Source organism: Papaver somniferum, chromosome 3 (genome assembly GCF_003573695.1).
Source record: "Papaver somniferum cultivar HN1 chromosome 3, ASM357369v1, whole genome shotgun sequence".
NCBI classification, from domain to species: Eukaryota; Viridiplantae; Streptophyta; class Magnoliopsida; order Ranunculales; family Papaveraceae; genus Papaver; species Papaver somniferum.
Window position 1 is genome coordinate 175963722 of NC_039360.1, and position 17604 is coordinate 175981325.

The 17604-nt window shown below is 37.4% G+C and overlaps 2 protein-coding genes across 2 annotated transcripts; both read left to right on the plus strand.

Moving 5' to 3' along the window:
* Positions 1-8776: 8776 nt before the first annotated feature.
* Positions 8777-14117, plus strand: LOC113358100 (serine/threonine-protein kinase max-2-like). Its single transcript, XM_026601613.1, has 13 exons — positions 8777-9204; positions 9696-10086; positions 10209-10785; positions 10888-10928; positions 11105-11173; positions 11884-11984; positions 12193-12271; positions 12599-12697; positions 12801-12869; positions 13058-13107; positions 13216-13297; positions 13584-13678; positions 13850-14117. Exons 1-13 carry the CDS (start codon positions 8846-8848, stop codon positions 13998-14000), a joined length of 2163 nt encoding a protein of 720 aa, XP_026457398.1. The 5' UTR covers positions 8777-8845; the 3' UTR covers positions 14001-14117.
* Positions 14118-14852: 735 nt separating this feature from the next.
* LOC113358104 (probable serine/threonine-protein kinase drkA) lies at positions 14853-17242 on the plus strand. The gene is made up of 6 exons (XM_026601631.1): positions 14853-15086; positions 16352-16430; positions 16630-16728; positions 16833-16878; positions 17026-17075; positions 17190-17242. Exons 1-5 carry the CDS (start codon positions 14866-14868, stop codon positions 17055-17057), a joined length of 477 nt encoding a protein of 158 aa, XP_026457416.1. The 5' UTR covers positions 14853-14865; the 3' UTR covers positions 17058-17075; positions 17190-17242.
* Positions 17243-17604: the final 362 nt, after the last annotated feature.

The following is a 17604-nucleotide window of genomic DNA, read 5'->3' on the forward strand; positions in this document are numbered from 1 at the left end:
AAAAGACAGAACAAAACTCGTAGGTATTTCTGTGGGAGACATATTTATCTATTACTGTATACTTTTCTGTGTGATACATATTTGTTTACTAAAGTCTTCGACTTTGTGTCGTAGCAACTCTTAGTTGTGGGTAAGATCCGCTGAGGGAATCAAGTGCGTAGTATCCTGCTAGGATCAGAAACGTAAGGAGCGCAAATGTACCTTGGATCAATGTGACATTGATTTGGGTTCAACTACAGTCCAGACCGAAGTTAGTTTGTAGTAGGCTAGTGTCTGTAGCGACTTAATACAATGTGTGTTCAACCTGGACTAGGTCCCGGGGTTTTTATGCATTTGCGGTTTCCTCGTTAACAAAACTTCTGGTGTCTGTGTTATTTCTTTTCCGCGTTATATTTTGTTATATAATTGAAATATCACAGGTTCTGCGTTGTATCGATCAATTGGTAAATCCAACCTTTGGTTGTTGATTGAAATTGATTGATCCTTGAACATTGGTTTTTGGTACCGTTCAAGTGATTTCTCTTGTATTCAATCAAGCTCTCAAATTCATAATTGTTTTGACTGAATCGATAAATTGAGATATAACTCTTTGATATACTTTTTATTAAGATTGAGTCTGACTGTCTAGTTGATTCTCTTAAAAGTATATTGGAGTTAGTCCATACAGATTGATAAGCGAAATATTGGGTGAGGTTGTTAGACCCCCATTTTTTCACTTATTATATAAATGTATTTGTTCACGAATAAACCTGTTTTAGAACTTAACCCACTCAGGTATGCAAACGGGTACACATACCTAGAGTTCCCGGACCTGGCCTGTTCGCCAGTATGCAAACGGGTACGCATATTGTCGTTCATGACCAACCTCAGTTGAATTAGTATGCAAACGGGTACGCATACTAAATTCCCGGACTTGAACTGTTAAGCCAGTACGCATACGGGTATGCATACTAAGTTCCCGGACTTCAAGTGTCAAACCAGTACGCATACGGGTATGCATACAATGGCTCCCGGACTTGGAGTAACTTGCAACAGTTAGCATACAAGTACGCGTAGCGTACTGTGCTATATCCAATCAACGGTTAATTGTTCTAAACTCCATTCATTGAAACATTGTTAGAAGACAGGAATAGCTGTCTCACACAAACTATTAGCTTCAAAGCAATTTTCAAGTGATCAATAGATCAATACTAGGGTTGTCAATGGGTACCCATTACCCTGACCCGCTAGATTCGGGTCCGGGTCCTAAAGTTGGACCCGTTAACAACTTAGGACCCGACGGGTAATTACCCAATTGGACCTGAATCTTAACGGGTCCAAACAGGTAGTATCCGTCGGGTACCCGCGGGTATTGGGTACCCGGTTATTCATCCTTTTATTTATCTTGTTAGCAAAATTATAAGTATTTTGCTAGTTTTGGCTTTGATTTATTTTCATTTTTCATTGTTTTTTTACATTTAATCTTTATTTAGTATATTAATTAAGAAATAATAATAAACTTTTACAAAAATAATTTAGATTCAAGCTAAAAAGAGAAATAAATTAGGTTTTTAATATTTTTTTCATAATTTTCTTAATACCCAACGGGTACCCGGGTCTTTAAACGGGACCAGTTCTGGGTCCACAAATTTAGGAACCGGACCCGGAACTGTTAGGAACCGGACCCGTCTTTTATAAGTAGGGTCCGGGTACGGGTCTAGTGGTACCCGGGAGGACCCGGACCCATTGACAGCCCTAATCAACACGAAATATTCCGAGTCTACATCAAATGACCGTCTCACACAAATCATGTAAGATGTCACCAGGCGATTTTCACATGATCATCTTTTGACTTTCCTCAAGAATAAAGATGAATTTGGTTAAAACGAAAGCTTACCAACACATATTTCGAGAATATGCAAGCGAGTTAAACTCAGCTCGAAATATCAAATGTGTATAAGTATATATAGCTATACGACTTTTGTCTCAATAGGAGATAAAATACAAATAGACTTCTGAGTGATAGATGATTTCAAGTCTCCACATACCTTTTGTTGATGAAGTTCCACAAGCTCCTTAGTTCTTCGTCTTCAATCGATGAACGTCGTGAAGTCTAAAGCTCAACTACACACTCTATCCTAAACCAAGACATAGTTATAAGTAGACTAGAAATCAAGACTTATAGTTTTGGCAACTAAACTTGACAAACAAGCTTGAGATAGCAACGCTTACGAGTTCGATCGAGCAGTGCTCTAACAACGTGTCCTTTAGTATTTCATTAATAGCACGCTTTGTGAATTTCAATGAAATCAGAATAGGTAGTTTTCTCATACTTGTCTTGTAAAGAACTTTTCCTCCTTGGAGACACAGTTTGTTCTTGGCCAGAGATATTTAACTGATCATCTCTTATCAAAGTAATAATACTTTGTTCACCAGTTTTTGACTGCAATTTTGTTAGCATATCATGAACAACAGGTGTTCTTACCTTTACCAACTCATTGCAATATACGAAGACTGTATTCGTGGTAGTTTCTTTAGATTCACTATCGCAACGTGGAGTAGTGTTCTTACTTGAAAATCGTTCGATCTCTAAGGAATTATCTTTGAGTTCGTCTTCAAGTGAAATAATTTTCGATTTCAGTTTGGCATGTTCTTCAAGAAATATCCTTGTTTAAGAATCGTGTTAAGAAATAATACCAATAAGAATATTGACTTTGTGTTTCAGCCGAAAGACCTCAGAAGTTTGAAATTCTATACGCTTGAAAATCGCAGAGCTTTCTTTGGTTGCTTTCCGTTCTACTTCTGAGTCAGACTCATCAGTAAGATAATAGGGATGACACTTATCAATATCCAACTGTTTTTTAGAAACACAATGTTCGTCTCTAAGAGAGTTTGGAAAATCAGACTCCTCTACAGAATCCATAGAAACAGTTTCTTTTAAACTGGTGCGACGTTTATCAATTTTTTAGTCATATCCATATAGTCAGACTGCTTCAAGCACATGCTTGTTAGGTCTTAACGTGTGTGCCTGCTCTGATACCAATTGAAAACGCCGGGATACCAAAATACACCACCAACTTTTTCTTAGGCAATCTGTATGGACAAACTCAACACAACTCCGAGAGCTCAACTCAATCAAGGAATAATATCTAGAGTTATCTCTCTCTCTATTGTATTTAGAACGTTTACAGAATCGAATCCATGAACCTAATTACAAAGAGATTACTTTGACGGTCCAAACACCAATCTCCAGGAATCAATCAAGTCGTATCCAACAAACAAGGTCGGATGTATCTACTATGGTTGATAAATGCACAACATGTGGTATTTAAATTATAATGATAAATAGTATAATGCGGAAAAAAAAACACATATATCAGAAGTTTTGTTAACAATGAAATTGAAAATGCAGAAAAAGTCCGTGACCTAGTCCATATTGAACACCAAATTGTACTAAGCCGCTACAGACACTAGCCCACTACCAATTAACTTCGGACTGGAATGCAGTTGAGCCTTAAAAGGTATCCCACCGATTAAGGTACAGTCGCGCTCCTTACGCATCTTGAATCCCTGTAGGACTTCGCGCAATTAATTCGGTTATGCGTACTGATCCGGTTCACGAGTCAAAGATATTTTTACATGATGTGCATAAGGATATGCATAGCACAAATCTGCAAGTCGACATATAGCTAATCCACTACGTGTACGAGTACATGTAATACAGCTTCACACCCATAACAGTTTTCCCAGTTTGTAAAACTGATAACACTGTCTTATATCCGAATTTATAGTAGTTCTATATTTATCTCTAAATCGATTCGAAACATTCCCAAATAACATCAATGACATATATTACTGTTTCAGGCTATTTTCGAACGATAAAGTTTGAATCATGATTTTGATTGCGAACAATAAATTGTCCTTAACCAAAATTCATCAAGTATGAACAAATGTTATTTAAGCTTAGTTATTATATTTCGAGGACTAATTATCAAGATAAACTTGACTGAAATTCTTGAATATGCTTGATAGTTTAATTAGTTATGCGACATCGTCTTACATATAGAAAGATGAATATAACTTGAGAAATAGGTGGTTCAGTCTTCACTTACCTTTTGTTGATGAAGTTTTCCAAAAGCTTCGGTTGATCTTGGCCTTTAAACGGTAGAACGCAATGATGAATGTCGTGATCATCGAATGTCTCTCAACTATATTTTTATCCTAGTCCGAGACTTAATTAATTGTAGACTAGAAATCAAGGTATAGTTTTGACAACAAGCTTGAGATAGCAACACTTGTGAGTTCGACCGAGCAATGGTCTAACACTTAGCCGCAACTCCTCTCATGTTTTACACACGATTTCTATGGAATTTCTTGCCCATCACGTGACTCATCCTAGTCATACCCGTAAATAAAAGAATATTTCTCTATCTCAATCAAACGTCGGATAAAGAGAATATCGCTCCCCTACCGATGTATCATCAAAGGGTGACCCAATCACACAAATGAGGGATACCAATTAGGGTATTGGTTTGGCGGTCTACAACACGTGTAAGAAATCTGACTTGTTTCTCACCGTAAAAGAGAGTAAAGTAAGTCGAACGGAATCACAGGGATAAGGTCGGCCTAACTTATACTTAGCTATTCCTGAAAACACGGGAAGAGTGCTCCGCACAACAAGCAACCCCTATTTTTGTTGACTTGAGATTAGAGAGTTCAGATATAAATATATCACTAATCGTTCCTGCAAAACACAATTCTCATAACAATTTTCATTTGAAACCGTGAATACTCTGATTTCTCTCTTTCTCATATGTTTTCCTCCTTAAGAACATACATATATCCATCTTATATAATATAAACATCCTGTGTTGTATGGTAAAATTACTTTTACCCCAAACATGATTTTGTTGAAGATCAATCCGCTGTTTTGTTCTCCAATTTAATTGTGTGTGTGTGTTGGGGGGGTACCTGGAAAAAACCCTCCGATGTTTAAGTTAGCTAGAGATTTTTCACAGATAATTGTATGGGGAAGATTGCTTCCCTTTGTGGGTTATGAACCCATGTATTTATATGGTCCGAATTTGGTCCTCAACCTAATTCCGAGCTAAGCATGAATGGCATTAATTGGCCCCTGCATGCCTCCTGGTTTAAATTGCATTGACTGACCCTTGCATGCCTCCTGTCATGAATTGCATAACTGGCCCTTGCATGCCTCCTAGAAGTTTCCAGAAACTTCTCCTATGGCTATGGAGTGCAAAGGGTTAGCCCAAATAATTAGGTGTACACATGCCAAGCCCAAAGTGAGAAGTGCATAAGCCCACAGTGGGGCATAAATATCTGCGAGGCAAACAAGTGTGGGCTGAAATATCAGTGAGCCAATGGCTCAACTCGGCCAGAACTCGGTGAGCCGACTCAGTCCAAACAGGTGGTGGTAAATATCCGCCAGCTTACACGAGCGGGGTGCAAATATCCGAGGGCTACGCAGCTAAGTTACTCTGCAATGCGTTGAATCGGGACTACGAGATTAAGCTACGCCACAAAGCGCTGAATCGGGACTATTCAATTAAGCCGCGTCGTAACACACTGAATCATACCCAACTGGCCGCCGGTAATGGCGCCTGCTACTGCTGTCGTTAACTCCGTGACGGAATATTCCTATCTGACGGAATATGCTGTTGCCGTTAATTAGCCACGTCAGATGCTGAATGTATTTAATGCTGACGTGGCTCCATGACACATCAACAGATTGGCTGATGTGGCACCCATTTTGCTGATGTGGCGCTTAACTTGCTGACGTGGCACTATGACACATCATCAGTTTGTTGATGTGGTGTACTTTTGCTGGCGCGGCGACTGTCCACGTCATCACCCTTGCTGACGTGTCAATCTGAAATGGCACCCACTAATTGGTTCTCATGATGACGTGGCCATGATGACGTGGCACCTGCTTAGCCTTAAATGGCGCCCACTAATAAGTGACTTCAAATTAAGATTGAAGAAAAATGCATTTGGATTACAAAATGCTACTTATATTCCTTGTAATCAATATGTGTTACTTTTCAAACAATCAAGGAACTTGAGGAAGAGACCATCAGTTTTAGTAATGACTATCATAAAAGTCATACGACCAATCATCTTCCTACGCATTTAGAGGATTAATAATTTGATTTCTATGACAAGGAAGAAACTGTATTCACCTTGATCTCAAAGAATCTCTTCATGATTCTAGTACCAAAACTAGATTTTTGTTAAAGGGAAAGCCGAAATATTTGGGGGAAAGCTGACTTTCCGTCAAGTGTGTTTGACTTTGACTGAGTTAGAGTGTAAATATGATTCCCTGTATGAAACTACTAAAACTCATCCCTAACCTTAATTCTTCCTCTTAGTCTTTTACCTAATTGTTGATCAATACAACCTGAGTGTAAATTCAATGGAATGTGATTGAGCCCACGCTATTTGTGAAATAGCTTGTAGTTTAGGACCAAACATCAAAGCAAGTAATGATGGACATTTTTCTGACAGCACAAACACTCGTGCACTATCTAGTTCGATCGTTATTTTATACTCCCTCTGTTCTTTTTTAATAGACCAGTTTTGTTTTTAGGGAAATTTAATGAAATTAAGAGAATTAATCATTGAAAGTGGTCTTCATGATACTTGTCAATAAAAGAAGTGACATGAAATGGTCCCCATGACACTTGTTAGCAAAAGAATTAAAGTGAAGTGGTCCACATGACACTTGTCATCAAAAGAAGTTAAGAGAAAAGTGGTCCCAAAAATTAAAATAACATTTGACTTTCCCAATTAGGAAACTGACCTATTTTTTTGAAATTTTTATTTATAGAAACTGGCCTATTAAAAGAGAACGGAGAGAGTAAAAAATACAAGCATTATAATTTGTAATTGATCAAAGTAACGTGTTACAAGGTAGCTAGGCATTAATATACTAAGGACTAACATTTGTAATTGCCATTAACAACACTACTAATATTCAGATGACTTAGGTGATCATCATGACCTTATCCCAGGACCCAAGCATACAACTACGTATATATATCCCCTCTTATTAAGTTTGGACTAATTAACAAACACATCTAAGCAAACTCAATCAATAAAACATAACATTCAACTATCATTGATCCATCACAAGATGACAGTAGCAAAAGACTGAGGAAAAATCGAGGTTAGGGATGAGTTTTAGTAGTACTTCATATTTACACTGCAACTGGCTCAAGGTCAAACACATTTGACGAAAAGTCATCTTTCCTCCAAATGTTTTGGCTTTCCCTTTCACAAAAATCCAAAACAACTCATTCCGATCCCATAAGAACTCATAAATTTTGCTACTTTTGTAACTCAGAAGGACATTTTCGTAATGGGTGCAAATTTAGATCGAAAAAAAAAACTATGATCTTCAGAATATTTTGAATCTTATTCTTAAGAGCATGACTGATATTCGAAATTCTAAACCTTTCGGTTCAAAAATAATGTTTCGCAATAATCATCGTGTTATAAAGATAAAATTAATATTGTCAATTCTGCTATTTCCAATAAGAAACGAGTTGTTTCCCATAGAACCACAGTTGAACGAAGTATAAATTCTTTCAATATGTCATAAGAGAACTCGACCTAGAACACCAGTAGAGATCAAAAAGACTAAAAGAAAGTTTGTGTATTTTGTTGAAGAAAAAGTAAAAAATGTGAGAAGTGAGAAAAGCCCGAGCAGCTTTCTGCGTAAGTAAAAAATTTGAGGCCGGAAGCCCAATACTTGACCTGGTCAAGGTCAACCATTGATCATGTCGAGTACTGAGGTTTCACCCAATACTATTTGGACAGATACGAGTATATAGACCAACTGCAGCCAATGCTTATACTGGTTGCGCTTTTTTTAAGAGCTAAAGTCTTGATGCACTTTAAGATCTATATTCTTAGGAAGACTATTATTGGGTCGTCACATTCCAATTGAGGGGCATCACCTAATAGGACAAAAAGGGTCACTCATAAGTAAATCTAAAAACCCCTTATATGAAATATTTTCATAATGGATAACTAACCCTTAATTTTTCGATTAAATTACTGATTATGATTTATAATTGTCCGAAACATTATTATTTTTTGGATTACGGCTAGGGTATACCAATTTTCTAGCTGTAGATATATATTTTCTTACTATCTACGACTTGGAATAAGCAGCTTCCAACCGTAACAGGTTTTAAGATTTATTACGGTTAGGAATTTCTAACCGTAAATAAAGTTTGACGGCTAGGTTAGGTTGTCTAGTCAACCGTAAAATGAAATTTTACGGCTAGGTTAGGTTGTCTAGTCAACCGTAAATGAAGCTTTACGGCTAGGTTAGGTTGTAGATATATATTCCATCAGATGGATTTGATTTGCAAGGTTGTCTAGTCAACCGTAAAAAAAAGTCACATTGAAGGGTAACCTAGATATTTGATATTGCATCAAAACACCCCATAACCAACTTTTTAGTCACTAAGAATCCATATGAAGCCCCTCTACTGGAATGTGACGCCCCAATAATAGCCAACATTCTTAGCTCTTGGTTGCTGTTACCTTCGGTCCCTGCTCGACCGTGCTTGTAGTGAGATTTTAGGCCTTCTCTGAGATGGAGCGGAATCATTCGGATCGGACCAGTATAAAAATGTGTAAAGATGGACCAGAATCCGGACCCATGTTGGATTAACACAAGATTTTGGCGGGAGTGAGATAGACATTGCTGCCGAAAACAGCCAAAACCCTAAATCAAAGACAAATTTGAAGAAGAAGGAGGAGGAGAAGTATTTCTTCTTCTTCTTCTGAGATCGAGACGAAACCCTAAGCGAATGAAGCCCTAGACTTGCGGTTGATGGAAACTTCACCATCATACCCACCAACAGAAGAAGAATTTATTTTGTTAAAGAAAATCCAACAACTTGAAGTTGAACAAGTACGCCTTCAACGAGAACTCTCCAGTTTGATTCTTCATAAGGAATATCAAATACCTAATTTAGGTTACACTACTCGAAGATCTCACTCAAAATGGGGAAGTAATAGCAGCTGTACTAGTAAGAGTAGCCGTTATCCTCCTGCTCCAAACCCTAGAAAAGAGATCGGAGCTGGATTACAAAAGGGTGTGCATTTTATTGAGAAGCAGCATTTTGATATCTTGGATTCACTAGGTCAATCAGTTCATGCTTTTGATCTCAAAGGCCGTATAACTTACTGGTAAGCAGTTATGAACTTCTGTTTGTTGGAAATGCTTTTACATGTTTACTTGAACTTGGGTTGATAATTTCATGCGATTTATAAATTTATTCTTACGTGGAACTTGTTCTAGAAATTGTGGGATCTGTTTTACATTGGTAGGAGGTGGTGACCTGGTTAACTCGGTTTGACCAGGTCGAACCGAGTAATACTCTCCGTCTGAAATACTATGTCTTTGCACCTCGGCCATGTTCATTTGACTCTTATCCTTCATGTACAATAGAGGTTTAATTGGCATCAAGTAGTTTTCCTTGCACAAAATATCCAAATAATCTTATTAGATTATCATTTGGATGTGTGAAGTTCTTTGTTTATTCCAATTTGTGATTATTTCCTAGAGTTTGTCGAATAGAGCTTATGCATGAGTAGCTATCAGGTTTATCTCATTTTTAAATCAATACGGTTCTCAGATTGTGCTTGTTTACAAATTGGGGGATTGTCCAATTTTACAGGAATAAAGCAGCTGAAAAACTCTATGGGTTTTCTATTTCGGAGATTCTTGGGCAGAATCTGCTCGAGCTTCTTACTGATGTACAAAACCATGATGAAGCATTCGAAATAATACGAAAGAATTCCACGGGACAGAACTGGACGGGGATATTTCCAGTGAAAAATAGAACAGGGGAACGATTTGAAGTCATTGTAACTAATAGTCCGTTCTATGATGATAATGGAAATTTCGTGGGGGTTATTTGCACCTCCATTGATTCAGAGCCCTTTCGGTTAGAATATCGGCATCAGCCTTCAGGGTCCTGTTCCGGCTCTTGTCAGTCTAGAAGTGGTCCAATAACTGATTTTCGTTTGCCTCTGCAAGCTGGGATTGCTTCAAAAATGTTGAATCTGGTAATCTCAATCTTACCTTCGCTGATATTTGAAACTTGAGTACCCCCTTGTTCCCTGAAAAAGCTTATTGCTCCTGTGATCTCTTTACCTGTAGTCTCTTGATTAATATCACCATGTAACAGGCATCCCGAGTGACCGACAATATCAGGTCGAAAATGAAGATTGGTGAGAATATCTTCAAACCTAAATGCCTGAATGGAAATAGCAAGTATTTTGATCAACGGCCCTCAGAAACTGTTCTCTCTGACCATATGAAGGTTCCGAATTTCAGTGAAGGTAGCACACCAGGAGGAGGATTGCTTGCATCTCCTATTGGTGTTCATTTTAAAGCTACCCATTTGGAAATATCCCCTGGCAAACTTTCCAGAGAACTTGGAATTGGGGAAGGCAAGTTTGGGATCCACAAGAACATAAGATCTAGGGCAGAGGCTTGGATAAGCAAGAAAAATCAGACATGGGAATGGTTGAATCTTGCACAGGAACCTGACATACATCAACAAAATAGCTCCAATAACTCTGGAAAAATAGAAATCAGGACTGTCGAAGCCTCTACTTCCGGGTCCTCTTTTTCTAAAGCTAACAATACAAGTAGTTTAAGTACCAGCAACAATCCTCTTTATGAGTTTGACATGGCAACTGAGTCTTTGCATTATGATATCATGTGGGAAGACTTGGCAATCGGTGCACAGATAGGGCATGGTACTAATATTTTGTCTATAGCTAATTACTCTTCTAGAATAAATTTCATTTTCAACTCTGAAGAGCTTTCTGCTATTTAAGAACTCTTTATGCTGGTCTCAGGTTCATGTGGAACAGTGTATCATGGTCTGTGGTGTGGCTCGGTATGTTTGCATTTCCTTTATGTTTTCAGTGACACATTATTATGCTTATATTTGTGGCATTGAGAACTACGATATGAGCATTGCATTGTAGATCGTGCTAATGCAGATTACTGAAACTTGTACATGCCAGTTGTGATGAATGATGCAAATGGTTTTTATTGTCATTCATCATGCAGGAAGTCGCAATCAAAGAATTTTCCCTGTTTGAGTACTCGAATGACTTGCTACATTCTTTTAAACAAGAGGTAATTCTTTTACTGTAGCTATCTTGGCTATCTACAATCAGAATGATATTCCTTTTATGCTTTTCCACTAGAGGATAATAATAACTGATCTCGATGTGTAAAGCCCATTCAAGTTTAAGGGAGCTAGAAGAAAACCTTCCGAAAGGATTTCCAAAGTTATGCTTTGTAGATGAATAATTAACAAAATTCTGATCTATTTCCTGTTCAAGTTCCTTACAACGAATTTTGTGCTGTTCAACATGCTGATCATTTTTATCTCTTTTCATAAGTTTATCGCTTCATTATAAGGGGAGGCAATGATTTCATGCAATGTTGTGACAAGACTTTTGTGGTGATCATTTGGAGATAATGTAATGGGCTAATGGCTGGTTTTTAGTTGGCTGATCTTCTCACCACATATATCATTCCGACTGAAAAAGTGAAAACCCATAAAAATTGGCTGGTGTGATCTACTTTTATTATAAGTTCTCATTGATTATTAATGAACGACATGTATGAAGATACTCTGCACGGTGCTGAGATCATCCCATACTATCAGGCTATCATTATGTAGGCGCCTATCACTCTTGTTATTATATGAATCCAGTGCCCATTTACATAAAGTTGGGAAATCCGCATTAGCCACTACGAGATATTATTCATCGAGAAAATTCCCTTGTTATTGCACTGCAAAGACTTAGGCATTGGTCTAATTGTTCTTTTTCACAAAGGTATTACTGATGAAGAGGCTTCGACATCCAAATGTACTACTTTTTATGGGAGCAGTAACCACACCTCAGCATCTGTGCATTGTTACGGAATACCTCCCATGGTTCATTCTCCACTTGTTCTACTAAAAACTTGAAAGCTTGTTTGGAAGTAATCTAATTCAAGTGCTGTTTTCTTTTCTTTTCTTTTCTTTTTTGTCCCAACTGGCATTCTCTTATTTCTTTTGTTGATATCTTCTCTTGAATAAATTTTGAATGATTTGCATCATGTTTATCCGACTTACTTGATTTACGACCTCTTGGTGGGTGCAGTGGAAGTTTGTATCAGTTGCTTCGACGTAGCACTACAAGATTAGACTGGAGGCGCCGTGCTCTCATGGCTGTGGACATTGTACGTAGGTGCTTTTGACTATGGAATTCATAACGGAAAATTTTACTTTATTGGGTTTCAGATTGTTATACATGCGTCCCTTCCAACAAAATATTCACAATGCTAGTTTGCACTACTCACCGGCTATGAAACCTGGAATTCTGCTAATTACTATTCCAAACCCTCCCAATTTAGTGCCATGTAGAGTTACTGTGTTCTCTGATTCATTGCAGTCTAATTGTAAAGTTTGACTCTTCCATTTATACGTCTTTTTCCTCTATCTAGCCTGGAAAAGTAGGTCTTCTACATCCATCGATTAAGGCAAAGTTATGTTTGACCCTTCTATAGGCACGAGGTATGAATTATCTTCATCGCTGCAGACCACCCATTGTCCATCGTGATTTAAAGTCATCAAATTTGTTGGTTGATAAGAATTGGAATGTGAAGGTATAACTTTTCCATCATAGGATACTTTTCTCTCTTGTCTTTCTCCATATAATTAACCGTAAAAGAGAAACATTATGTGTTCCATTTCTTTTGTTTTCCTTAGGTTGGTGATTTTGGTCTTTCACGACTCAAACATGCAACATACCTCACAACAAAAACAGGGAAAGGAACGGTATGTGTTGTAACTTTCACCCAAATGCTAGAATTTGTATCCTGCTGTTTCTAGAAACTAATTTGGTTTCTTAAAGTTATACCTTTTCTAGTCTAATATTTGGACAAGTTATGCGTATTTTTTATTGGTTTACTTGTTTGGTCGTAGAAGGTGATCTTTTTAATTGTTTCCTCTTATTTCCCTTGCAGCCACAGTGGATGGCGCCGGAGGTTATCTGTAATGAGCCCTCAGATGAAAAGTCTGTTAAATTTCCCTTTTCAGCTAGTTTTTTAACCCGATATGGATTTTTGTAAGTTATGCATCTCTTTTTTCGAGCTCACAACTCTCAGTTTTGATGCATGGATAGGTCTGATGTTTATAGCTTTGGAGTAGTACTGTGGGAGCTTGCCACACAAAAGATCCCATGGGATACACTTAACGAAATGCAGGTTTTTTTTCCTTACTTTATCCAATCTTATATAGTGTTAGTGACTTACTGTGGAGCTTGTTCTTGAAATTTTTGTCATAACTGATTCAGTAGTAGGATTTACTTGTTCACAAAACGTATTTAAAAAACACCTCCACCTCCTGCAAACGTATTTAAAAAACACTAAGATAATACCAGTTAGCAAGTGAAGAAATTATACACTTACATTCTTTACAAGAGCATCAAAGTTTCACATGTCATCTACAAGTGATAGTTTACAAAGCATCCCCAGTTTTGTGGCTCTCCAGGTTATCGGAGCTGTGGGTTTCATGGACCGACGACTTGAGATTCCAGAAGACATAGATTCTCAATGGGCTTCTATAATCAGGATATGCTGGCACAGGTAATTGTTTAGTGGCGAATTCTTTTTTGATCAATTTAAATTTCTTTTGGTAGTCTCAATTAGACCAATTTAAAATTTAAAATTGATTTTGTTGTTTATCCATTTCGTTTTGACCTTTATATCTTTCTTGTCATTTTTTTCTTATTTGTATTTTTCAATTTGACAAACTAGTGATCCAAAATGTCGACCAACATTCGAGGAACTGTTGGATAAGTTGAAAATTCTGCAGAGGCACTATTCCTGCCAAAAGCCCAAAGGAGATACCAGGTTAGGTCATAATATAAAACAGAGAGAGAAAGCGCACCAAGAGGTGGTTGACTGACTCGGTCGTGTATACTCTATAGTTGATTGATGATTTTACCCTCTGGATGTAAAGGTTAAGAAAGTATCATACTAGTTTTTTTTGGAGTTTACCATCTTCTTACGTTTTTGCTTAGGCGGTTTCTGATTATATATTTGCTGTAATATAGCATAGTCGTTAAAATGTTGTTTTAATTTTGTTAACATCTTCACCAGTTTAATGTAGTCATAGCCTTGTTGTAACTTGTAAGGCTCAATCTTGTATTCATACAACATGGACTCCTATAGTTCCATTGTTCTTCAATAAGATAAAATGCCATAAAGTGTTTCTGTGTTGTTGTCTTTCGGTGTTGTCAGGTATGCCTTGCTGAGTAATCCGGTGAAAAGAACTAAGTTTTGAAAGAAGGAAAAATGAAAAACAAAAAACTTCGCAAAGTAATTGGTAAAACAAGTTTCAAGGTTCAGAACTTCAGATTCGGCACAAAGTGCGCAAGACAAATTTAACCGCCTACAACAACCAACGGCAGGAAGGACACAAAACGACAAATCAAAGAGTTAAGACCGACCTTGACCCTCCTAATGGGGTTTCGCTAGGAACAAAATGATTGATGTAAAGTGACCTTGGTCCTTGGCCTTCCTCATTGGGCACTACTTAATAAGCAGCCAGAGACTGGATCCTGTATGAGATTGGCGGGAGAGACGACACGAAAAGCAAAAAAGAACTTGGCAAATACACCGCTAATCCATCATCGTTCATCGTCTTTTTTTTTTTCTTTTTTTTTGTTTGCCTCTAGGATAATACATGGAAACCTCATCATCACAGCCGGAAGAAGAAGAAGATGAACATCTGCTTTTATTGAAGAGAATACAACAACTTGAATCTGGAAATGTTAGGTTGCGTCAATCCAAAATCTCACTCAATTTCACCTCACCATTCAGCCGATCCAAGAAGAATAATAGATGATACTCCGAATCCTAGAAGAAGATTTGGAGCTGGACCTGGATCATTAATAGGTTCAGAATTTACTCATTTGCAGTGTTTGAATATCCTGGAGTCAGTTGGTCAATCAGTCCATGCATTTGATGCATATGGCCGTATTACTTACTGGTAAGTTCATTTGACTACATTTTCATTTATGGCTGTTCAAGCGGTGGGAATCTGAGTTTTGGTTTGTTTTTGCCAGTTTTTAGATTTCTAGGGTTTCTGGATTGAACTTAGATTAAAACTGTTGATTTGAAACTTAAAATTACAATATAATTGCAACTAAATAATGCTCAGCAATTTGAGAATTTTTTACAGAATTTTGGGAATACTGAGGTGCATAGAGCAGGTTTTGCATATATGATTAATTTGGATTCAGTTTTGCATATATGCTCAACAATTTGAGAATTATCTTGCAAACTGTATATATCTGGTTAAATCTTCATTAGTCGTTGAAGACAGTATAAGAAAGTATCTTTGCTTTGCACCATAAAGACGTGGGCGTCGGTCTAAAAATAGTTTTTTCTATTTTTACGAAGGTATTACTTGTAAAAAGGCTTCGGCATCCAAATGTACTACTTTTTATGGGAGCAGTAACTTCACCTCTTCATGTGTGCATTGTCACAGAGTACCTACCATGGTTCTTTCTCCACTTGTTCTTCTGAAAACATGAAAAATATGGCAGAGTTATTTGATTCATGCAATTGGTTTTACTTTATCCGACATTGCATTACCTTTCCTCTTTTGTTGATTTTTTCTGTTGTTTCTGTCATGCATATTCTGTTAGAATTTTGGCTCTTAATCACCGTTACTAAGACCTAAACATGATTCTAGCTTAACCGTATGCTGAAAACATATTTGACCTGAGTATTAACATGTTTTACAGATCACATAAACTCCATATATACCAAGCATATTCAGTTCATAAACAACTTAACAACAACACCAAACATGTTTTGTAGCTTCAACACATTTGGCATGGAATGGTTTAGAAGAAGAAATAAATGATCTCTTTACTAATAAGTTAATGACTTGGACTTCTATTTCTATTGCCTCATCCTTCATGCTTGAAGGATGGATAAAACGGGTTCTGTTTTTACTGCAAAGCTAGAAGAGAGTCTGTCATGCTGGCCACATGTCTCTCTAATTTTTCCATCATGAGTTAGAGAGACGCACCTCATTGCTACATGGGGAAGCTCACTAGTTATCATTAACCTTAAGATAATCTTTAGTGCATGATTAAACATAAACACTCCTTGATACGGATTACTACTAGTCCAGCTTAACTTAATCTCATAAAGGATTAGCTTAGACTAATTTTCATTGTTGCAGCAAACCATAAAAAGCCAATATATTCAACTTACTTGATTTACGATCTGTATTGTATGCAGTGGAAATTTGTTTCAGTTGCTTCGACGTAAGACTGCTAGATTAGATTCGAGGCGTCGTGCTCTCATGGCTGTGGACATTGTATGTAGAGTGGAATTTTGTTGTTTGCTATATTCTGAAATCTGATACCTTTTCGTTTCATGCTGTTAACAGCTACTTCTGTATTTTTATGTTCTTTTCAATGCACTTCAACACATGTCTTTGTCTTCCAATCTAACTGGTAAAAATAGGTCTTCTTTATCCGTGAATCATGCGTCAGTTTTTTCTGAACGTTCAATAGGCACGAGGTTTGAATTATCTTCATCGTTGCAATCCGCCAATAATCCACCGCGATTTGAAGTCATCAAACTTGTTGGTTGATAAGAACTGGAACGTGAAGGTATTTATTTTTAGACTTCACTTTCTTGTCTTTCTGTAGAGATGTTACACAGACTTACAGTAGAGAGAAACGTCACATAATCACTTTCCTCATATTTTGATTAGGTTGGTGATTTTGGTCTCTCCCGCTACAAAAACGGGGAAAGGGATGGTATATATTGGAACTTTTCCTTGAGTGCTGTTTGTTTCCTCCTTTGGTTTTCTAAAACTAAGTTGGTTGGTAAGTTAATTATTTTTATTTGGGGTCTCAGAAGTCTATCACAACCTTACTGATTATCTCTACCTCCCCTCCCTGCAGCCACAGTGGAAGGCTCCGGAGGTTATCCGTAATGAGCCCTCAGATGAGAAGTAGGTTCACTTTCTTTTTTCCAGTTAATCTTCGTTAATGCGATATTTCTAACTGATCCCCTTTTTCGAGCTCAACAACGGTCTCTTTTATAATGCATGAGTACATGTTTATAGCTTTGGAGTAGTGGTGTGGGAACTTGCCACACAGAGGATCCATTGGGAGACGCTAAACACGATACAGGTATATTCTTGGTTGTCCTTTTTTTATAGGGCCACTAAGAAGCTTGTTCTTGGAAAAGTGAAATTCATTTCTAATTCAGTAGTAAGATCTGCCTGTTGATGATCGACTTTATAGTTACCTAGATCAAAAGTCTTCCAATATGTTATAGTAGCGAATGAAGAAATTCTACACGTTCATACTTCATAACAACATCGAAACTTTTTCCACATCTCATTTATGTGTGACGCTAATTACAGAAAATCTACTGTTTCATCGGGGATATGTAGGTGATTGGAGCTGTGGGTTTCATGGACCGACGGATTGAGATTCCAGAAGACACAGATCCTTATTGGGCTTCTCTAATTGAGA